This window comes from Clupea harengus, chromosome 23, assembly GCF_900700415.2.
Source record: "Clupea harengus chromosome 23, Ch_v2.0.2, whole genome shotgun sequence".
Lineage (NCBI taxonomy): Eukaryota > Metazoa > Chordata > Actinopteri > Clupeiformes > Clupeidae > Clupea > Clupea harengus.
Window position 1 is genome coordinate 15200300 of NC_045174.1, and position 25027 is coordinate 15225326.

The window sequence follows — 25027 nt, forward strand, 5'->3', positions numbered from 1 at the left end:
TCAAATCATTGTGTCCTGAAAAAAATCCTGTTCTAATAAACTCGCTCAGACTGACACCATGGCTCTGAGGTTTGATGTAAAAAATGTATGTTCTTGTTCTAATACATATATTTAATATCTTGACACCACTTAGTGAATGAATCTTGGGTTGTTCTCAACACACACACACACACACACACACACACACACACACTAGTGTCTCTCGGACAACACACACATACCTGCACAAGTGTTTGGTCTACTACACATTTTTGTAACAGATGCCACTTTAGAAGCTTCTCATGACGACAGAGCTGGTATTACTAATGCAACACTGAAATACACAAACACACACACACACACAGACGTCCTCGAAACGATTCCAATATAAACTCTCCTCGTACTACTGCCTTTCTTCAGTCGCTCACACACACATTGTCACCATGACTAACCATTAGGTCAGAGAGTTACATTACATTACATTTGGTCATTTAGCAGACGCTTTTATCCAAAGCGACGTACAAAAGGAGAAAACAATCAAGCTACGAGCAATAGAGACCTAGTGTGACAATAAATACTACTTTACATAAGGAATAAAAAGTGCAGGAATGTAACTACTGTAAGTGCGAGTTAAGTACTAGTTAGAGGAGATGGCATTAGAGGAAAGGTAAGGAGAGGTAGAGGAAGGAAGAGGAAGAAGGCAGTGCAAGTTAGGAAAGGAGGTGCTCTCTGAAGAGTTGGGTCATCAGCACTAAAGCTGACACACACTGACTTACACAGACCTCACCATCACACACACTGGCTTACACAGACCTCACCAGCACACACACTGGTTCAAATAGACTACTGGTTTTAGCACACTTCACGCATACCATTTCATTCTGTTAACTTGATATAATCTGATTGTAAGTGTCCTGAGAAAAAGAGAGAGAGAGAGAACAATGGCATTCACTCTTTCCCTATGAAGATACACTCTTAACCGGCTGCAATCTCCCTAAACGAACAGGGAGACCAAGGGACCCTTTCTGTGAAGGGCCAGCACTGCCTATGTCTCTAAGGTCAATCCATCAGCCATTGCCACACCTGCTGTTAGCAAGCTTGAGTGAGGGGTTGAGGAATAAACGTAGTTTCAGCTGGCAGATATTCTTGCTACACAATCTGATTGTAGTGTCTCTCCTCCTAGGCTCTCAAAAGGAAAGGAGTGTGTATGAGGAGGCTGTCAGGCGAGGCGAGATGACCAAGTGGTGTGGTGTCCTCCTGGCATCGCAGATACCCCAAATGCCCCAGAAGCCCCCCAAGGTGACACTGGAGATCACAGATACGGGCCTGGCCATCAACGGGAAGGACCTGGAGCTGTGCCTGTCCCTGTCCAGCAAACACTCGGCTCCGCGAGAGCTCAGCGTGCACCTGATCGGCCAGGCCATGAGGTACACAGGTGTGCCTGACTGCCAGGTGTGGAGCGCGTGGAGAACGTCAGACTGCAGCCCAGGCAAGGTGGGTCTTTACTTACGAGTTACAAAAGTTATGAAAATTGTATATTTTATACACTGGGGTTAAATAAACACACATATGATTCAGCACAAATGCCCTCTAATGCCCCAAAATCCCCAAATCCACTGCTCTCTATAGTATAGTGTCCACCGTGGGCACCTGCCAACCCAACGCTTCCTGTTGCATAGCGGTACAGCTTCACACACACACTTCAAGCTCCTGCACCAGGCTAGTAACAGTTAGCAACTCCGCCATCTTAGCTGCTGATGCTGCTTGAGTTGCAGAAGAATCTTTTCCCTGTCGTGGTATCGACATTGTAAGCCAGTTGAATGGTATCAGAATGTAGGCGAGTTTACTTTTTAAATAATGAATACGGTGAAATAGGGTAAACGTTGAAGAGGTGCACGTAAATTGTGAAATATGCGGGAGCTATCCCAAAGCGTGAGCGCCCTCTTACATTGCACAGCCTTTCTTTCTTTCTTTCTTTCTTTCTCTCTCTCTCTCTCTCTCTCTCACTCACACACACACACACACACGAACACACACACATTTACACACACACACACACACACACACACACACACACACACACACACACACACACACATATACACTCACAGGCAAGGTTGTAAGTTAATGAGTGTAGTCCCTAACTGTCAACCAACACCATCTTTCTGTCTTTTCTTCCTCTGGCTTGATGTTATTCTGTCCAACTGTCTGTTCAGACATCACTGTCTTTCTCTCTTTCTTTTCTTGTGTTCCTCTCCATGTCTCTCCACTCATAGGAGCTGACCCTAAGTTCCAGACCCCGGGGGGTAGAGGTGTCCTCCACGTTGCAGCCGCTCAGGGCCAGGTATCGTGCCTTACAGAGCTGATCCGCGCTGGGGCCCCTAAAGACCTGAAGGACCGAGCTGGGGTCACGGCACTGGAGGTGGCGCGTGCCAGGGGCCAGCCGGGGGTCGTGCACCAGCTCATGAATGAAACATTTCATATATCTGATATAAAGATATACTACTGCAGTTTGAATTGTTTTGTATTGTTTTGAATTATTTTGTAATGTATGAGTTTCATCCTACTACATACTACTGCCAGGTTATGCTCACAGGGTGAGGCAGCTGTCTATGGGCAATTCCAATTAGCTCTTCCTTCTGTGCCTGTGGCAATAGAACCTATTAGGGAACTCACACCACCATCGGCCTCCACCTTGGTGGACATTGACCTCCACATTACAGCTGGCCTTGGTGTCCCTGAAGGTGCTGTAGCCAAAATCTGCCATCAGCTTCTTAGCGCCGGCTCAGTAGGGCGTGAATGGAATCAACACACTATCATATGATGGCAAGGATTAGGATCTGGAACTCTACACACACACACACACACACACACACACATACACACACACACACACACACACATACACACACACACACACACGCACACAAAGAATAACATGGAGCACTGCAGTGGCAAGAACTAATACAAGACTTCAGTACAGACTTGAATGGGTAATGTACAGTCTGACAATAGGTGCTTATCCTAAAGTGAGGGAGCCAGAGTGTGTGTGTGTGTGTGTGTGTGTGTGTGTCTGTCTTACATGGCCTCAAAAGACTGCTGTTTGTTACAGTAATGGAGCAGTCTTTGAGAGTGAGGGGTTTTGAAAAGTCACTTGTGCTGTCATCTCTCTGTGCTGCTCACGGGGTCCTTGGGCCTAAACACACACCCATCCATTTCATAACTGCTTGCCCATGTATATCATTAAAAGTGGATCAGGTATAGCCGTTTGAATTGCCCTTGTGCGTGAGAAGAACTACATCTGGGCAAGGTGGTGTGTTGTGCCCCTCTCACCCTCTGGGTATCTGTAGCTGGCTGTGATGTTCTCCTGTCTGCTTCTGTCCACGGTCTCAGTGCTGATGTTCTGGCTAATCTGAGCCGTGTCAGTATAGAGCCTCTGCTTTAAGCCGTCTTTCGTGAGCATCCAGAAGACATGATCTGCATTCAGTGCAGCGATGACAAACGGCAGGTCATTCTTCAGGTTGGTGTGTCCCTCCAGAAAAGCCTTCACAGAGCACGGTGGGTCACAGCGTGTATCTATAATCAACATTTCTATGAAATTCTTTATGTTTATAATGTAATACAGAACGGAAGTGCAGCAGTCCTCCAGCACAAACACTTTCACCTTATCGTAACAATCTCATTCCGAGTGGTTGCTGAGATACTCATGAACTGTCAATCATGAACACACAGGTCAGGTTGAGAGGTAGAGGACACTCAAGCAATTAACTTCACAGATTCAACAAATAAGAAAATGAAGCTGTCTGACATTCTGATTATGACTATCAGTTACATATGGTGTTCAACCAACCGAAAAGGGCACACGTCACCCCGCTACTCATTGAGCTCCACTGGCTGCCGGTAGCTGCTCGCATTAAGTTCAAGTCACTTATGCTCAGTGTTGGGAGTAACGCGTTACAAAGTAACGCATTACTGTAATTCCACTACTTTTCGCGGTAACGAGCATGTAACGAAGTATTTTTTTTAAATCAAGTAATGCAGTTACAATTACTGAAATTAGTTCGTTACTTGCGTTACTCTCTTTTGTGAACTATGAACACTTGGAGACAAGAAGACAAGATAGGCCTACTTTAGCTGCTTCTGATCTGACGTCGCAGGACCATGGTGGCGCAAACAGATACACCAATCGAATCAATCAATGAGCATTAAACCACATCATGGCCGACAGTGCGGATAGAATGAGCTTTCTCTCCTGGAAGTATGGACATTACTTTTCGCTCGTCGAAATTAAAGACAAAAATGTAGTGGTGAGTTGTAAATTATGTGCAGACAAAGAAGCTATCCACATCGAAGAGTAGCAATTCAAATCTTATGAAGCACCTGTTGAAACAACCCGCTTCGACAAAGCTAGTAGCGAAAGACCCCAGCCCTGCGGATGCTGAAGGCGCCACTTCATGCAAACAACCAAGGCTAGACTTTACACGGTCTGCAGTGCAGCCGATAAGCCAGGTAGAGCTGAATAAATTGATTGCTAGGTACTGTATGTTGTCGATGACATGCATTCTCTGTCAACTGTCGAGTCAGTAAATTAGCTAATAAGCAAAATACCAGTGATAAATGGAGGCTAGGGGCAAATGTGCAAGAAGACGTTTTCCAGCTATTTAGACAGAGAATATGCGAAAATGCAGGTCGGGCTAAAAAAAAAAAACATTTGAGGGTTTACAACATGTCTCTACCACAGCAGACATCTGGACTGCTTACAATAAAAGCCTTCTAGGTGTAACTGCACACTGGATTAATCCGAACAACATGCTACGTGGGAAGTTAGCCCATATTGTTAGCCCCTTTTAACGTTTGTTGAGAATCTCATCTCTTATCTCTATTTAGCTTTGCCTTATGAGCAAATACCATTGTGTTATACCATTTTGTTAACCTTTTGTTAAAATCACATATTCAATTATATGCAGCACCTCAAGGCACCTTTGTTTTCTCTTTGAATTAGTGTTAATACTGTAGGCCAATCACTTTTATTTCATTGGGCTTAATGTGGTAAAAAACACTGTTAAATGACTGAGAGTTATTTTGTATTAAGTTAAGTGTTAAAAGGGACTTTTGTACTATTGCTTGATTTGAAGGCCTGTTGCCCTGTTTATTACAATAAATAGGTCTAAAAAATGTTTATTGTGTTTGACTGTTCAGTACTGTTCATATTCATTACATTTAAAAAGCAGACATAAAAGTAACTTAAAAGTTACTTTCCCTAGTAACTAATTACTTTTGATATACAGTAACTGGTGAAGTAATTCAATTACCTTTAAAAGAAGTAACTAGTAACTGTAACTAATTACTAATTTTCAGTAACTTGCCCAACACTGCTTATAAGTTATGCTTGCCTACAGAGTGCTTGCTGGTTCTGCTCCCACCTACCTAAATGCTCTTGTAAGGGCAAATGTTACACCCAGGACGCTGCGCTCGTCTAGTGAGCGTCGTTTGGCACTGCCGTCTGTGCAAGCACGGCAATCCAAACTATTCTCATTTGTAGTTCCACGTTGGTGGAACGAACTGCCTACTACCAGAGCAGGGGCGTCCCTCTCTACCTTCAAGAAGCTTTTGAAGACCCAACTCTTCAGAGAGCACCTCCCTTCCTAACTGGCACCTTGACTAGCGCTTAACTTGCACTTCAGCAGTTACATTCCTGCACTTCTTTTTCCTTTCTAGGTCGTTTTTCTAATTCTTATGTAAAGTAGTATTTATTGTTACACCATGTTTTTTATTGCTCTTAGCTTGACTGTTCTCTCCCTTGTACGTCGCTTTGGACAAAAGCGTCTGCTAAATGACTAAATGTAAATGTAAATATAAATGTAAATATCTGTAACAGTCACTGACATTGACTGAAACTGTAAGTTGTTTATACAGTACATCTGTAGTGTGATCAGGTCCTCTACAAGTTCAGATGTGCACAGTATCACAGTATGTCACAATTATTTCATAATCGTCTGATCGCAATTATTTGAGCTGACCGCAATCATTTTGCAAAATTGTTAGAATAGTTTCCATTCATCTGTATAAAAACACTGATTTCTTCAGGAGGGACTGCTGAGGATGAAGTGATGCAATGGTTGTCCCAGAAGTGATGCAATGGTTGACTGGACAGTCACACAGGCACCTACTTCTGACAGAGAGAGAAACTTTTAAGATCACTATTCAGTTCGATCACACAAGTGTGTGGAACGCATGCCAAACCAGCTATTTTATTCGTAAGAAAAGTTGAAAAATAAAAAAAGTGTTTTATTTGGATGACATTTGATTGCTTTTGTTGAATATATGTTATTTTTTACACAAATCAGTGAACAGATCAGCCTAATGAGGTCATTGAAACAGGGAGTGATGTTTTTAAACACTTATGTGGAAATGCCACAGTTGGCTTTCATCCAACCCTGAGTCAAAAGTGAGAAAGTATTCATACTAACTGAGAAAAAAGGGCCCATTCCAACCCTGGTCTGAGCTCCTTCTAGAACGCACTGCCCTTAAACAGATTAAGATTTATTCGAGGAGAGTTTGTGTGGGTCTCTCTCTCTCTCTCTCTCTCTCTCTCATTGTCGTGTAGCGTGTGCTATGCAACAGGATGTCACACAATAATTTGTAAATGTAAATGATGAAATCATGCTTGACTTCCAAATCAGGAATGAGCGAGGGGAGGGTTACTCTTGTCGGGAAGAGAACTCTGGCAATCCTGGGAACTGAAATCCAGGGCATGACAGGGTTTAAATAGGCGACACACACTCTCTCCGTGTGCAGATTTACACTTGCTGGGACGTCTATCTAAACTACATCACCAGGAGAAGAGAATACTCATACTCTCAACAGCAACTATGGCGCTTGGTAAGTCCCTTACTTCAGTGGTTCTCAACAAGGGAGCCGGGCCCATATGAGCTGCAAGGGGGCATTAAGATGATGGGAAACTATTTAAAACAATGAGCACTAATTATCAAGTGAAATACACTAATATTTGTATGGAGAACTTTTTAAAATAGATACTTAAAGTAATTTCTATTTAAAAGGTGAGGGGGGTAATTCCTTGGACACAGGGGGGCAAAAGGTTGCGAGTCACTGCCCCTGCAGGATACCTGTAAATATGCAGGAGATTACTACCAGTTGTGTCAAATGTATGACTATTGGAAATATTTAAGAAGTGAAATTAACAAAGATCTAGGTATCAGTGAAAAAAAAATCAGTTAAATTAAAATAAATAAAAATATGCCTTAAGAGATTAGGGCTTTGTGATAAAAAGAAGCCAACGGGACAGTAACGTTAGCCTATTACTACAGCTAAGTATGTGAAGTTCTTCTTTATTTAGCCGAACATTAACATCTGGAGGTATTTTAAGATTAAATCTAAAAATTAAAACCCAACTTTCTCAACTGGTCACACACACACACAAACACACACACACACACACACAAGCCAGTACCAAGAAGCTGATGGCAGATTTTGACTGCAGTGCCTTCAGGGACATGAAGGTCAAAGACCAAAAGACACACACACACACAAACACGCACACACACAACACACACACACACACGCACAAACATCACACTCACACACACACACGCACACACACACGCACACACACACACACACAAACATCACAGTTCATCATCACAATGAGATGAGAGAAGACACATCCCAAGGTGACAATTTTTAAATTCCTCCTAAATTCCTTAGGTAGAGTTTAAAAGCACACACGCTATCTGTGAAAATTCACTCACTCACAGACACACTGAACAGGCTACATCTTCATTCAAGGAAGACACCACAGAGACACACAGCTGCTGACATGGAGCTTGGTGAGTCCCTCATTACTTCAGGATGCTTATAGATTAAATCTACATTAAAGAAATGGTTCATTTCTATTCTTGCAGGTTTTAATTTTTTTGTTTGAGGTCCTTACTCGTAAATGTGTAACGCGAATGCACACATTTGCCATGCCATTGCATCTTACATTGGAACCTGATGTTTTTTTCATTTGGCTAGAACTTAACTGGCTTTCGAAAGGTGGTGGCAGCGGGTAGCCATGTACGGGTACAGGTGTAGGACACTTAAACAGGTCCAGCAGCAGCGCTGCTTTTCACCAAAGATTTCGAGAAACGTGGCGCGCTGTCTTTCGTTGTTGTCTAGACAGGAATGGGAAAATTCACTTTGATATATGTTTTGGTATGATTTCTGGTAGAGATAAGCAAGGTCCTGCTCCACGTCAAGGAAAACAACAAGGAGCACCGCACTGATGACGTAAGCGTAAAACGTTTGATGGTGCGGCGTGGCCAGAACTTCAAAATCACTCTCCACACCAATCGGCAGTTCCAGGCTGATACCGACACGCTCCTTTTTACTGCGGAGACAGGTATGTTTATGTATCATCATTCTTTATGTATCATCATTCTGATCAGCATTAGTATCAGTCACACAAAGAATACAGTGCATTCAGCTTTATCTTAGACATGTGATGCCAATTACAATGTCCTCATTCATGTTTTTATCATTCTTTATGCATCAACATTCAAACTGCCATTGCATAATACAAGCCACACAAATGAGAAATGCAATGTATATGATTGGACAAAGTGTGATCTTAAAGGCATCCTAGTCATCCTCTATTTAAAAACCCTACCTACATCATGAATATGCTCTGTCATGAACAGGCAGTAACATCACATTGGCGTTAACAGCAAGTGTGCTTTCCCTGCAGGACCCAAACCATCAGAGGAAAAGGGCACGCGTTGCGTGTTTGGTTTCCCAAAGTTGACGGGTGCAAAGAAAGCATGGACAGCACTGGTACAGGAGAGTGGCCGATCTTCCATGACCTTGGCCATAAGCAGCCCAGCTGATGCCAGTGTGGGCTCTTACAATCTGTATATGAGGGAAGGGTCACACGCCACCCCTCAATCCATCACAAATATGGTGCTCCTCTTTAACCCCTGGTGCACAGGTATGCACTTCCTGAAACACACAAGCACAAACAGGCTCATATGAGCTATGGCTCATGAGAGGCTCATATGTAAACAAATGTATGCTGATGTGGGGTGGCCTATACATACAGACAAATGTCTCACTTATGCATGGCTACCATTCCCCTGTCGCATTTGTCTGAAAACGTACCGGCCTTGTCTGTAAATGTTTGTGCTCTCTGTGTGTATGAATGTGTGTGTGTGTGTGTGTGTGTGTGTCGGTGGATAAAGAGGACTGGGTGCACCTCCCAGAGGAAGCTGAGAGGCAGGAGTATGTGATGGCTGAGCAGGGCATCATCTACAGAGGATCTGCTGACCGCATCGGCCCCCTTGCCTGGAACTTTGGACAGGTACGCTAACAGCACATGTGTGTTTTATGATTTTTTGAGAACTAGCCAGTGGGAGGTGGTTGTTCATGTTTTTTGTGGATGCTGTCTTTGCTGCTCTTTCAGTTTGAGGAGGATATGGTGGACATCTGCATGAAGCTGCTGGACATGAACCCCAAGTGTCTGAGGGACCCTGCTGAGGACTTCTCTGCCCGCTGCAACCCCATCTATGTAGGGAGGGTGGTCAGTGCTATGGTATGCATCATTGTTCTCTCTCCCTCTTTCTCTCTCTTGTGAGTTTGGGACATTGTTGCATTGTATTTTCTTCAAAAAATGTCTGTGTGGTATTTGTTTCTTTATTTCCTTTAATTCTTGTTTCATTTGATCAATCTATTTAATTTGAGCCAGAAAGCACTTTGATACAACTCATGGTGTTTTAAAATGTGCTAGACAAAGTTGACTTAACTTGACTTGATTTATTCCCAACAGATCAATTCTAATGATGACCGTGGTATCCTGGCGGGCCGCTGGCAAACACCGTACTCCGGCGGTGTGGCCCCCACCCACTGGAGCAGCAGCGTGGACATCCTGCGGCGCTGGTACAAGAGTTATTACTCCCCCGTGAAGTACGGCCAGTGCTGGGTGTTCGCTGGGGTCATGTGCACAGGTGAGAACTGGAACTGTTTACACTTTATTTCTATTGTCTAATTTCATGTCTATGGTACCACTGCTGCTGTAATGGTTTGGAAACATTCATTTATCTGCAAGAACTCTGTGGTCACCGTGTAATATCTGATTACTGTTCTTCCTGATGTAAAACAAAGGTTTCTGTACATCACAAGATGAGAACAGTCTCTTCAATCATAGATCAGTCAGGCTAAGATTTAGGCTATTTCATACTGCTTGGCTAAACAGTCAACAGTAAAAATATCGAGGTCTCATTGTGTTTCTGTGTGTGTATCAGTTTTGAGGTGTCTGGGAATCCCATGCCGTGTAGTCAGCAACTTCCAGTCTGCCCACGACACTGATAAAAACCTGACCATCGATGAGTACTACACAGACCACGGGGTTCGGCCTAAGGAGAGCCATGACAGTGTGTGGTGAGTGTCTTATTAAAAATGAGCTTGTTAATATGTATAGTATATGTAGGTGTTATTACAGTGGTAACGGTGTCTAATGCTCTATATAATCTTGAAAAGGCAAACTTATCTCTGTCATGGTTTTTATTATTTTTTGGGGAAAATAGTAGCAATTTATATCAAAATCATAGGCCTATGCTTATCCTACATACACTATAGAAACTATCAATGAAATGAATTAGTTCTTATTTTCTTTGGTATTTTTGTGATTAGCAATGATGATTGCTGGGTAATATGTATGTTGTTGTCAAAGTCAAAGTCAAAGTCAAAGTAGCTTTATTGTCAATTACATGTCAAGACATACAAAGGAATCGATAGGACGTTTCCCACTCTCCCACGGTGAAACATATAAAGTGCACAGGCACAACAGATAAGACAAGACATTTCCTACATATAGATATAAAACATACAGATACACGTACAGCAGCATACGTTTTCTTTAAAGTGAGGTTAAGGTAGTGCAAAGAAAGGCAATTAGGTAATGGCAGCAAAAAACATCCTGTAAGATGTATTTGTTACATAAGCAGTGCAAGTAGAACAGTAAGTGTTTATGGTTATGGTAAACGTAAGTAATAAAAGTGCAAGAGACAGTTTTGTTGCAGAGTCCTGAGTGATTTTAGGGGGGTTGGGGGGCGGGGGGGGTTTCAGCCTCCTGTCAGACTGACGGATATGGCTGGGAGGAGTGAGGGGAGAGAATTTAGCTTCCTGACAGCTTGGTGTATGAAGCTTGTCCAATGTCAAGTCTCTATTTGATCTTGTGACGATACAATACGCTATAGTTAAACCAATTCGAAGGTTACGACAACCTAGTTCATTGAGCACAGCACAACTTTACTCGTAACAATGCCTTTTAAGCATAAGAGTGAAAGTAGAAAAAGTCAAGAGAGAAGATGGCAAAATTGCTTAAATTAGATTCTTTTGGCTTTTAACTAGCCCGTCAACTAGTCGCCAGCTCACGGAGTCCCCCTGCTAGCAGCAGTGCAGCAGTTCAGTATCAGCATCGCTACCCTCAGTGGTGTGTCTTTAACCATGCAACAGGTAACCTACATTGTGTACACACCCGTCGCTTCTGAATGTAAGGTTGATTAATTAAACACTATTTATATCGATAACAAACATCTTTGTTTTACCGTTTTTTTAGACGCGGGTGCGGAAGTAGGCAACGATACGATAGTAACTAGCGTTCACTAGGGGGGCCCGTCATAATATCTTGCACCTGGGCCCGTCGTGACTACGTTACGCCACTGAAGACTGGTGTCCCTTTTACCACCGTTGTCAGTCTTACAGAATTGTCCCCTCCACCCGCCCCCTGTCGGCGCACCTCCATGGCATTAAAATGACTGATCATAATCCCTTTTCTCAGTTTCTGTCTGTGCCAGTTAGTCACCCCAAGTGTCTGTGCCAGTTAGTATTACCCCAAACTCACTGTGTGGAGGAAACCCTTTACTTGCCTGATGCAGATGAACTTACTTATGTGTGTGTTTGTGTGTTCAGGAACTTCCACGTGTGGGTAGAGGGATGGATGAAGCGGCCGGACCTCTCTGGGGATTCTACATACAATGGCTGGCAGGTGCTGGACCCGACCCCACAGGAGAAGAGTGCAGGTAACACATGCATACACACACACACACACACGTACAAGTTACTGAAATCCCTCTTGTCTCTTAGGAGTGTTCTGCTGTGGTCCGTGCCCTGTGAAGGCTGTTCTGGAGGGACACACCGACCTGAAGTACGATGTGCCGTTCGTCTTCGCTGAAGTGAACGCCGATCAAGTCACCTGGATGCTCATGAGAGACGGCTCAAAGCACAGGCTCCACACTGACACCAGTAATGTTGGCCAGAACATCAGCACTAAAGCTGTAGGCGCATACAGACGGGAGGACATCACAGCCTGCTACAAATACCCAGAGGGTGAGGGGAACATCACACACACACGCTGGCTTACACAGACCTCACCACCACACACACTGGCTTACATAGACCTCACTATCACACACACTGGCTTACACAGACCTCACCATCAAACACACTGGCTTACATAGGCCTCACTAGAGGCATACACATTAAGGGTTGGGAGAGTCAGTTCTTACTCTGTCTTTGGCTTAAACAGATTTGAACCTGGGCCGAGATGATAGCAATTTTTCTTATCGTTGTTCATAGTTTTTGGTTGCCCAGTTTGGGGGGTGTCAATTTCATACCATGAGGCTCATTAGAATGTGGAAGTGATCAGTCAGTTGGAATTACTCAGTCTTCATGCTGAAAATGGATATTTTTTATAAGATAGGCAAGAGCATTAACTTCCTGTAGCGCCCCTGTACTCAACTGGGAGCGGAACAATCTATGACCTCTATCGCTAGGATAGAGGTGCTTCGGGTTCTAGAAGTTATATTGGGTTTAGGCTAGTTCTAGGCTTGGCATTGTGGGGGGGGGGGAGAAATAACAATAAGACAATAATACAAATATCACCTAGCCTGGTTCCAGTCCAGATCTTCAGTGTCAGGTCAATCTTGGGTAGCTCACCATCCAACGTTCCAAGTTGTTTCCAAGTATACAAAAAAAACAATCGGAGATCCGAATAAAAACTAAAAACGGTTCACGACAGTCAAGGAAAACGAAATAGTATAAGTAAAGTAAAGTAATTTAAAAATTGGAAAATTAAAGGGAAAATCGATTTAAAAGTAAAAAGAGGGTTTCATTAAGGAGCAGAAATTAAACAGGGTGCATCAAAGGTATCAAGGAAAGTAAAAAAAGAAAGAAAAACAAAAACAAAAGATCTCCTAGGAGATGGTCGTGTGAAAATCTTCACGCGACTTATTGACCCACTTATTTAGGTGGGTTACATTCCCATAAACAAACACTCTTAGCTAGCTACACACCCTCTCTCAAATTAATGACAGTCTTAAAGGTGCTATGTATTGTTGTAATTTTAGTTTAAACTAAACAATTCCACTTTGTGCCTCAAGGGGCGATAGTGAGTCACTGTAGTGAAAACAGCAAGCAGTGGCCAAAATTATTTCCCTGCCCCGTGCGCTGATCCTGGTGCTCTTCCTTTTAGTTTCTAAGAAGGAGCGTCTGGTGTTTGAGGAAGCCGTGAGGAGAGGAAACGAACACAAGCCTCGCCCTGAGCTGTCACTGAAGCCTCCTGCGCTGAAGCTGGAGATCACAGAGGAGAAGGAGTCAATTACGGGACAGGATCTGGAGCTGAGTCTGCTCCTCCATAGTGAGCACTTGCGGGAGCTCAGCGTGCAAATCAACGCTCAGGCCATGAGGTACACAGGCGTGCCCGACAGCCTGGTGTACAGGGAGGAGAAGGATGTCCTGCTGCAGCCCAAGCAGGGTGGGTGTACCGGTGCTCTGGAGAGACCCCAAACTGGAGTGTCTACAGCGGCTTGTTTTTTTGTTTGTTTTTTTTACAAATATAGTAATATAGTGTTTACATTTCTGACTGTGAATTTAATTTTCCACATGGGTTTAAATCGTCAGTGTTATTATCTTAATTTAACTAGCTATCTAATCTAATCTATTTAACTATGTAGATCTGTGTGTGTGTGTGTGTGTGTGTGTGTTTGTGCATGTGTTTACAGACCTCAAGATTTCCGTCCGGATCCCATTCTCCTTATATGGGACCAAGATGCTGGACAACAGCAGTCTGAAGGTCTCGGCACTGGTGCACGACAAGCAGCACCCAGGAGATGGCTACCTAGCTGTGAAGAACATCGTACCGCAGGAGCCTACAATCACCATCCAGGTTTGTCCACAGTGGTGTTTGCATAGTTCATACATGAACCAACATCATATTATTATATTTACATGTAATAGACACTAGATGTAATTGACACTTCAGTACTTCATACTGAGATATATATATAAAAAATATAAAACATATGTAGCCCTAAAGTCAATTCCCTGTTAAGACTCGGCTGTTACCTGAGATCACTTTGTGCCACCTGAATAAATGTCCCCTAATTGAAGCGAGTGGAGTCCATAACACATTTACAATTATTTACAAAGAATTTATTTAACCAAAATAATCATGTATTTGAAATAATAATGATTCCCTACCACAAATAAGATTTAGTTAGGTTTAGGCTATTTAAACTATATTGAAGAAATGTATAGCAAACTCAATTGATATGGGCACTAGGTCAATAATGAAAATTGCAACCTCCCTAATCAATGAACTGCAATAACACAGCAACTTACAGTTGAAACTAAATTATCAATAAGGGAGCTAATAATAAGCCACACAAAATAGTCAGCTGTCCAAAAACGTCTCCCTATCTATAAACATAACTGTAGCACTGTGTTCACATGAACTTAGTCCCAGCTCTCTTGGCCAAACAGTGGACAATGCAATACGAGGATATATAAAGTAAAATACAAAAGCCGGCATGGAAATACAATCCAATAAAATGAATCAGTTTCATCCCCAGTTGCAGACTCTGTTATAATGTATTCCTGATCCCACGTAGCTGAATGGATACCTGCTAACGGCCTGGTAGCCTAAGCACGCTATTCAGTGGGCGTGGCTTTTGTCATGGCAAAAATGTGACCGGTGCCAAAAAGAGCCCGATTTGGTGTATGATATTGGCTTCTTCTTAAAACTGACTCTTGAGTGACAGTTTGCTAATCCAACCGCTCTAGCATTTACGTACTCCGGGCACTTTTTGGTCAGTCCTCAAGAGTTCGGTTCGAAGCCCATCAGCTTACTTGTTTAGTCTACTTAATATTGTGGCCTTAAAACTATTAAGTATTTCCGTTTTAGCTACACCTGCCGGTATCCTGTACATCAACATTTGCAGTCAATACTACTTTTTGAATCGCTATATTATTGTGGCTAAACAAATATTTACCCGGTAAATAAAGTGTTCCATTTTTAGCCGTTTACATCATCATTTGCATTTCAATTGAAATTGTTTAGAGTAGAAATTCGTTTTTTATAAAAAGGAGAAAATATACTGACTGATTGTTTATCTACCTTTTTAGCAAGACAGCCAGTTAATTTGCTAACATCTTAAATAATATACGGTGCTTGTTCATCTACCTTTTTAGGAGGCCAGCCAGTTAATTTGGTCACATCTTAAATAATATACGGTACGGTGCTTGTTCATATACCTTTTAAGCAAGCTAGCCAGTTAATTTAATAACATCTTAAATAATATATGGTGCTTGTTCATCTACCTTTTAAGCAAGCCAGCGAGTTAATTTGCTAACATCTTAAATACTATACGGTGCTTGTTCATCTACCTTTTTAGCAAGCCAGCCAGTTCATTTGATAACATCTTAAATCATTTAAGATCTACCATTATTTGTTGATATAGTCCTATTTAGAAAGACTTGGGAGAGTTCATACTAGCTTGCTAGCTATACACGACTAAGCAAAATAATGTGCCCCAGCTAACGGAGGAATTGCTAATCGCTAACGAGATGCGAAGTATAATGCGAGATGCTCTGCGGTAAATCGCTTTATTGAGGTAGTCTGACTTCCAAAAAGAGCCCGGGTGACGTAATGCTAACGTTGGTATAGCAACTGTCACTCAAGAGTCGTTCGAAAGCCAATATTAGATCGGGCTCTTTTTGGCACCCGGGCTCTTTTTGCCATGACAGCTCCCACGTAGGCTGCCTCAAAGGAACCACGAGTGTCCGGATTACTCGGGTGCTATTTGAGCAGCACGTTCGTTTGCCAAATGACGGCGGTACACAGTATTCACTTCAATACTCCAGTACTCCTCCACTATCTAGATTAGCTAGCACTAGCTATCAGTTCACCATGCTGAGCAAGCTAGCTAATATTCACAACAAAACATAAAATACTGTGCCCTTCGTTGGCTGAATGAAAACAAAAAGCCTTAGGTACACTAAAACTAAAACTGGCTCCACCTTCTAACTACTGCTGTAGTGTATTTCGCTTTTATATTCTTAACGGTTACCTCGACGCAGTCGGTATCGTCTCTACTCTTGTCAAAACTATTTCGAGAGCTCTCTCCTCTCTCCTCTTTTTTCTAGATCCCGCCTCTCAACCAATAGGGAGTCACTATTCGTGAGTGATGGACACTACCACCAACTGTTGACCATTTCACCTAACTAGCACGTTAGATTGACTCCAAGCTACACTATTTTAACTTATAACTGGAACTTTGTAAACATTAATTGCTAAACCATATCCTATTGTTTTCTCAAAAGTTATTTAATTAGCATCTGTACACTTTAGGTATAACATCATTAATATTATAGAACTACAATAGCCTCAGGTTATACCCGGGCTTCACATATATATATGTATATACACACAGTTGATCTACAGGAACCATCAGTATTGGTGTTGGTAGTAGTATTCAGAGGCTTACTGACTGAGGCACCAGCACACTTATACTGACAAGATCATGGATCCAGTTCTTAGAGTAGCATACTGCTAAAAAGTATACTATTATATATTCTGTGGATTGTTTTAATTAATCCTGTCAATGGCCAATAAAGTACTAAAGAGAGATTTGAAAATGTATTGACCCTGAATCTCTTGCATTGTAATGGTGAAAGTATTGATCTCATGAAGTATGCTTGTACTTAGGCACCCAGCACATGTCAGCAGTTTACAGAGATGACGGCGGAGGTCATCTTTGAAAACCCCATATCCAGCACACTCAGAGATGGCGTCCTTACGCTAACAGGCAGTGGGCTGTTGAGTCGTCCTGTGGTGGCCAGGTAACACACACACACACACACACACACACTCACACACATACACATACACATACACATACACACAGGCAGACACACACACAAGTGGAGAAAGAAGTGTCCTTTGGGGAACTTATCCAATTTGAAAAGAGCTCTTGCATTTGAACGGGCAGAGAGTGAATGTTCCCTGATGGCATATTTGACCTCTCATTGCTCTCTAAGACTGTGCTCTTTTTTGAGCTGTTAAAAACGACATAAACTCTTCAAAAGGGCTCTTTGTGTATGTGTGTGTGTGTGTGTTTTTGTGAGATGGAGTACAGTTTGTCTTCAGGAAAGCAAAGTGTTTGAGCAGCTTTTGACATTTCATATTAGTCATATATCCTTCCAAGTGAAATACTTCAACGAAAACACCTGCATCTCCCACCTATTGATTGGACGTTACAATGTTTGTATTTGTGTGTTCGTAGAATTCCGGTGCTTAAGGCTGATCAGCGCGTGCGTCTTCAGATCCCTTTCACGCCCTACCGAGCCGGTTCCAGGAAGCTGATGGCAGATTTGGACTGTGACACCTTCAGGGACATCAAGGCCAGCTGTAATGTGGAGGTCAAACCCAACCTGGTGGTTTGCCCACCCTGCACAACCTTCAACGAGTTCATCTATAGAACCGAATGTTGCCGTTTTCCTGTTGACATGAACTGAGTGCTTTTATGATTTTGTATCATCTGACTCTGTAACTCACACCCCTGGATATGCACTCTGTCTTCGTCTCAGTAAGAGCAAATAGCTGATTAGATTATCATTAGATTCTATCAGTTTACACTGTCCAACACACACATACACACATACACTCACACACACACACACACACACACACACACACACACACACACACTCATACATACATTCACATCAACATCTAAGGGTTAAGTATCCTACAGATTCAAATGTTAAATATTTTACAGATCTAGGTGTTCCATAGATTTTTCTACTGGCGATAGTTTGTTTTGATTTCAAATCATTGTGTCATAAAATCATGTTCTAATAAACTCGCTCAGACAGACACCATGGCTCTGAGGTTTGATGTTAAACGTGTATGTTCCTGTTCTAATACATATATTAAATATCTAGACACCTCTTAGTGTATGATGGAATCTTGGGTTGTTCTCAACACACACACACACACTAGTGTCTCTCAGACAACACACACATACCCGTCTACTACACATTTTTGGAACACACACACACACTTTTGCTCTCTCTCTCCTTTCTCTCTCTCTCTGACTCACACACACACTCACACATACACACACTCACAGGCAAGGTTGTAAGTTCATTCTTATCATTATTGGTATCAGTCATACAAAGAATACAGTGCATTCAACTTTATCTAAATGTGTTGATAGCGATGCTATTACAATTTCCTCATTCATGTTTTATCAGTCTTTATGCATCAACATTCAAACTGCCATTGCATTAATACAAGTCACACAAATGACTGGCTTTTCTCTGACTGGACAAAGTGTGATCTTAAAGGCATCCTAGTCATCCTCTATTTAAAAACCCTACCAACATCATGAATATGCTCTGTCAGGAACAGGCAGTAACATCACACTGGGCGTTAACAGCAAGTGTGCTTTCCCTGCAGGACCCAAGCCATCAGAGGAAAAGGGCACGCGTTGCGTGTTTGGTTACCCAAAGTTGACGGGTGCAAAGAAAGCATGGACAGCACTGGTACAGGAGAGTGGCCGATCTTCCATGACCTTGGCCATAAGCAGCCCAGCTGATTGCCAGTGTGGGCTCTTACAATCTGTATATGAGGGAAGGGTCACACACCACCCCTCAATCCATCACAAACATGGTGCTCCTCTTTAACCCCTGGTGCACAGGTATGCACTTCCTGAAACACACAAGCACAAACAGGCTCATATGAGCTATGGCTCATCAGAGGCTCATATGTAAACAAATGTATGCTGATGTGAGGTGGCTTATACATACAGACAAATGTCTCACTTATGCATGCCTACCATTCTCCTGTCGCATTGTCTGAAAACTTACCGGCTTTGTCTGTATATGTTTGTGCTCTCTGTGTGTATGGATGTGTGTGTGTGTGTGTGTGTGTGTGTGTTGATGGATAAAGAGGACTGGGTGCACCTCCCAGAGGAAGCTGAGAGGCAGGAGTATGTGATGGCTGAGGAGGGCATCATCTATAGAGGATCTGCTGACCGCATCGGCCCCCTTGCCTGGAACTTTGGACAGGTACGCTAACAGCACATGTGTGTTTTATGACTTTTTGAGAACTAGCCAGTGGGATGTGGTTGTTCATGTGTTTGTGGATGCTGTCTTTGCTGCCCTTCAGTTTGAGGAGGATATGGTGGACATCTGCATGAAGCTGCTGGACATGAACCCCAAGTGTCTGAGGGACCCTGCTGAGGATTTCTCTGCCCGCTGCAACCCCATCTATGTAGGGAGGGTGGTCAGTGCCATGGTATGCACCGCTGTTCTCTCCCTCTCTCTCACCCTCTTTCTCTCTCTTTGTGAGTTTGGTTGTATTGTATTCGTAAAAACGTCTGTGTGGTATTTGTTTCTTTATTTCCTTTAATTCTTGTTTAATTTGATCAATCTATTTAATTTGACCGAAAAGCACTTTGGTACAACTCCTGTTGTTTTAAAATTTCCTAGACAAACAAAGTTGACTTAACTTGACTTGCTTTATTCGCAACAGATCAACGCTAATGGTGACCGTGGTATCCTGGCGGGCCGCTGGCAAACACCGTACTCCGGCGGTGTGGCCCCCACCAAGTGGAGCAGCAGCGTGGACATCCTGCGGCGCTGGTACAAGAGTTATTACTCCCCCGTGAAGTACGGCCAGTGCTGGGTGTTCGCTGGGGTAATGTGCACAGGTGAGAACTGGAACTGTTTACACTTTATTTCTATTGTCTGATTTCATGTCTATGATACCACTGCTGCTGTAATGGTTTGGAAACATTCATTTATCTGCAAGAACTCTGTGGTCACTGTGTAATATCTGATTACTGTTCTTCCTGATGTAAAACTTCTGTACATCACAAGATGAGAGCAGTCTCTTCAATCATAGAACAGTCAGGCTATGATTTAGGCTATTTCATACTGCTTGGCTAGACAGTCAACATAAAAAATATCGAGGTCTAATTGTGTTTCTGTGTGTGTGTCAGTTTTGAGGTGTCTGGGAATCCCATGCCGTGTAGTCAGCAATTTCCAGTCTGCCCACGACACTGATAAAAACCTGACCATCGATGAGTACTACACAGACCACGGGGTTCGGCCTAAGGAGAGCCATGACAGTGTGTGGTGAGTGTCTTATTAGAAATGAATCAGACGAGCTTGTTAATATTTATAGTATATTTAGGTGTTTATGGAGTCTCCTGTTAGTCCCTTTTCGACACTCGGTCGGCCTACCGTCTCATTTAGATAAGACTGCTCAGTTAGATAAGACTGGTGTCCCTTTTACCACCGTTGTCAGACTTACAGAATTGTTCTATATTTCCATTCCGTAGCGTTAGGGAACATGGTGTTTGTCAGTGCAGAGGGTCAAATGAACGGTTGCTTAGTCGTTATGGGGGCAATAGGGCACTATCACAAGGCCTACCGTTACATGGAACACAGGACACCCCCCCTCCACCCCCCTGCCCCCACACTTTTCTCACAGGGCCCAATGGCCCTCTGTTGGCACACCTCCATGACATTAAAATAACTGACCATAATCCCCTTTTCTTACAGTTTCTGTCTGTGACAGTTAGTCACCCCAAGAGTCTCTGCCAATTAGTATTACCCCAAACTCACTATGTGGAGGAAACCCTTTACTTGCCTGATGCAGATGAACTTACTTATGTGTGTGTTTGTGTGTTCAGGAACTTCCACGTGTGGGTAGAGGGATGGATGAAGCGGCCAGACCTCTCTGGGGATTCAACATACGATGGCTGGCAGGTGCTGGACCCCACCCCACAGGAGAAGAGTTCAGGTAACACACAAACACACACAAACACACACACACACACACAAGTACAAGTTACTGAAATCCCCCTTGTCTCTTAGGAGTGTTCTGCTGTGGTCCGTGCCCTGTGAAGGCTGTTCGGGAGGGATACACCGACCTGAAGTACGACATTCCGTTCGTCTTCGCTGAAGTGAACGCCGATCAAGTCATCTGGATGCTCATGAGAGACGGCTCAAAGCACAGGCTCCACACTGCAACTAGTAATGTTGGCCAGAACATCAGCACTAAAGCTGTAGGCGCATACAGACGGGAGGACATCACAGCCAGCTACAAATACCCAGAGGGTGAGGGGAACAACACACACACACACTGGCTTACACAGACCTCACCATCACACACACACTGGCTTACATAGACCTCACTATCATACACACACTGGCTTACATAGACCTCACCATCACACACACTGGCTTACACAGACCATGAAGACTGAGTAATAACTTCCCATAAACAAACACTCTTAGCTGGCTACACACCCTCTCTCAAATAAATGACAGTCTTAAAGGTGTTGTGTGTAAAATATCAACAGAATACAAGAAATGCCCTGGAAGACGAGATATACAGTATATCGCTGTTAGCATGCTAACCAGCGGCCCATCCTTTCATAATTCCACTTTGTGCCTCAAGAGGCGATAGTGAGTCACTGTAGTGAAAACAGCAAGCAGTGGCCAAAATGATTTCCCTGCCCCGTGCGCTGATCCTGGTGCTCTTTCTCTTAGTTTCTAAGAAGGAGCGTCTGGTGTTTGAGGAAGCTGTGAGGAGAGGAAACGAACACAAGCCTCGCCCTCAGCTGTCACTGAAGCCTCCTGCGCTGAAGCTGGAGATCACAGAGGAGAAGGAGTCAATTACGGGACAGGATCTGGAGCTGAGTCTGCTCCTCCATAGTGAGCACTTGCGGGAGCTCAGCGTGCAAATCAACGCTCAGGCCATGAGGTACACAGGCGTGCCCGACAGCCTGGTGTACAGGGAGGAGAAGGATGTCCTGCTGCAGCCCAAGCAGGGTGGGTGTACTGGTGCTCTGGAGAGACCCCAAACTGTATTGTCTACAGGGGCTTGTTTTTTGTGGGGGGGTTTTCAAATATAGTAATAAAGTGTTTACATTTCTGACCCTGAATTTAATTTTCCTCTTGGGTTAAAATTGACACTAATTTTACTTAAGTCATATCGACAGAAATGGCACCTCGTCAGTGTAATTATCTATAATCTATAATCTATCTAATCTAATCTATTTAACTATCTATATCTCTGTGTTTGTGCATGTGTGTACAGACCTCAAGATTTCCATCCGGATCCCATTCTCCTTATATGGGACCAAGATGCTGGACAACAGCAGTCTAAAGGTCTCGGCACTGGTGCACGACAAGCAGCACCCAGGAGATGGCTACCTAGCTGTGAAGAACATCGTACCGCAGGAGCCTACAATCACCATCCAGGTTTGTCCACAGTGGTGTTTGCATAGTTCATACTTGAACCAACATCATATTATTATATTAACATGTAATAGACACCAGACGTAATTGACACTTCAGTACTTCATACTGAAATATATATATATACACACACAGTTGATCTACAGTAACCATCAGTATTGGTGTTGGTAGAAGTATTCAGAGGCTAACTGAATGAGGCACAAGCACACTTATACTGACAAGATCATCGATCCAGTTCTTAGAGTAGCATACTGCTAGAAAGTATACTATTATATATTCTGTGGATTGTTTTAATTAATCCTGTCAATGGCCAATAAAGACCTAAAGAGAGATTTGGGAACTTATTGACCCTGACTCTCTTGGATTGTAATGGTGAAAGTATTGATCTCATGAATTATGCTTGTTCTTAGGCGCCCAGCACATGTCAGCAGTTTACAGAGATGACGGTGGAGGTCATCTTTGACAACCCCATATCCAGCACACTCAGAGATGGCGTCCTTACGCTAACAGGCAGTGGGCTGTTGCGTCATCCCATGGTGACCAGGTAACACAGACACAGACACAGACAAATGGAGAAAGAAGTGTCCTTTGGGGAACTTATCCCATTTGAAAAGAGCTCTTGCATTTGAACTGACTGAGAGTGAATGTTCCCTTATGGCATATTTGACCTCTCATTGCTCTCTAAGACTGTGCTCTTTTTTGAGCTGTTAAAAACAACAACTCTTCAAAAGGGCTCTGTGTGTGTGTGTGTGTGTGTGTGTGTGTGTGTGTGTGTGTGTGTGTGTGTGTGTGTGTGTGTGTGTGTGTGCGTGTTTGTGTGTGTGTGTGTGTGTGTGTGTGTGTGTGTGTGTGAGATGGAGTTCAGTTTGTCTTCATGAAAGCACAGTGTTTGAGCAGCTTTTGACATTTCATTTCAGTCATATATCCTTCCCAGTAAAATACTTCAATGAAAACACCTGCATCTCCCACCTATTGATTGGACGTTACAATGTTTGTATTTGTGTGTATGTAGAATTCCGGTGCTTAAGGCTGATCAGCGTGTGCGTGTTCAGATCCCTTTCACGCCCTACCGAGCCGGTTCCAGGAAGCTGATGGCAGATTTGGACTGTGACACCTTCAGGGACATCAAGGCCAGCTGTAATGTGGAGGTCAAACCCAACCTGGTGGTTTGCCCACCCTGCACAACCTTCAACGAGTTCATCTATGGAGCATAAATGGACAATGGGGGGCTGATAGAACCACATATTGCCCTTTTCCTGTTGATATGAACTGAGTGTTTATATTATTTTGTATCATCTGACTCTCACACCCCTGGATATGCACTCTGTGTTTGTCAGGAATGAGTTAAGTACTAGTTAGAAGAGATAGCAGTAGACGAAAGATAAGGAGAGGTAGAGGATGGGGGAGAAAGTGCAAGTTAGGAAAGGAGGTGATCTCTGAAGAGTTGGGTCATCAGCACTAAAGCTGTAGGCGCAGACAGATGGGAGGACATCACAGCCAGCTACAAATACCCAGAGGGTGAGGGGAACATCACACACACCTGCCAACCCTACGCTTCTTCTTGCATAGTGGTACAGCTTCACACACACACACACACACACACTTTCTTTCTTTCTCTCTCTCTCTCTCTCTCTGGGGGGAGGGGGGAGGTCTCCTCAACAGTAATGTTCCACACCAGTGCAACACTCTACCCTATAGTACTGAAACTCAGTGCTACAGCATGCATGTTATCAGAACAGGCGAGACATATTTTACAAGCATAACAAGAGACTTAGCCAACATACTCACTGCAGAAAAAAGCGAGACATGATGTTCATGAAGCTAATGTTGTAACTCACCAGGAGACAGAATAGTGGTGGTATAATCACTTGATATCATGTGCCATTTCCAAGAGTTTCAAGTTGAGTCCCTAAATATTGTTGTAATATGTCTCTGTTTAATAGATTAGGCAGCTGCACAAAACAATAATTAGATTTAGATTTAATGATTAGATTCAGTGTCAGATTTAGGCTTGATTTGTGTAATTATGTGAATGAGACAGTTCATATATAAAGGTATAAAGATATACTACTACAGTTTGAATTGTGAGTTTCATACTACTACACGCTACTGCCAGGTTATTTGCTCCTGAGACTCACAGGTCAACACCATGTTCTACCAGACAAGCTGATTTACTGATGGGTTGACAAAGTGTCTCAAGGGGGCACTAATTACCATTTAAACTGATGATGAGAGATTACTGTGTATAAATGAGCATAAACCTAGAGAAATTCCACCCAGTTTGATCCGTGTTGATCTCTTTGGATGTTTGGGGGCTGAGAAATCTCTCAAGAGTGGTGGACATTAACCTCCACATTACAGCTGGCCTTGGTGTCCCTGAAGGTGCTGTAGCCAAAATCTGCCATCAGCTTCCTAGTGCCGGCTCAGTAGGGCGTGAATG

General features: G+C 43.2%; 1 protein-coding gene across 2 annotated transcripts in view; it reads left to right on the plus strand.

Annotated features, from left to right (window-relative positions):
• Nucleotides 1–24662, plus strand: part of LOC116218632 (protein-glutamine gamma-glutamyltransferase 2-like) — a 26375-nt gene extending 1713 nt beyond the window's left edge. Inside the window, exons 3-13 of one of the 2 annotated variants that reach the window (XM_042703171.1) lie at nt 8726–8965; nt 9216–9334; nt 9437–9565; nt 9800–9977; nt 20319–20454; nt 21015–21124; nt 21199–21441; nt 21877–22158; nt 22427–22590; nt 22998–23131; nt 23600–24662. In XM_042703171.1, the coding sequence (XP_042559105.1) occupies nt 8726–8965; nt 9216–9334; nt 9437–9565; nt 9800–9977; nt 20319–20454; nt 21015–21124; nt 21199–21441; nt 21877–22158; nt 22427–22590; nt 22998–23131; nt 23600–23801 (1937 nt within the window). In that variant the 3' untranslated portion in view covers nt 23802–24662. Of the gene's footprint in view, nt 1–8725; nt 8966–9215; nt 9335–9436; nt 9566–9799; nt 9978–19849; nt 20028–20318; nt 20455–21014; nt 21125–21198; nt 21442–21876; nt 22159–22426; nt 22591–22997; nt 23132–23599 lie in introns of both variants that reach the window. The other variant, XM_042703170.1, reaches the window with a different exon arrangement.
• The last annotated feature ends 365 nt before the right edge of the window (nt 24663–25027 follow it).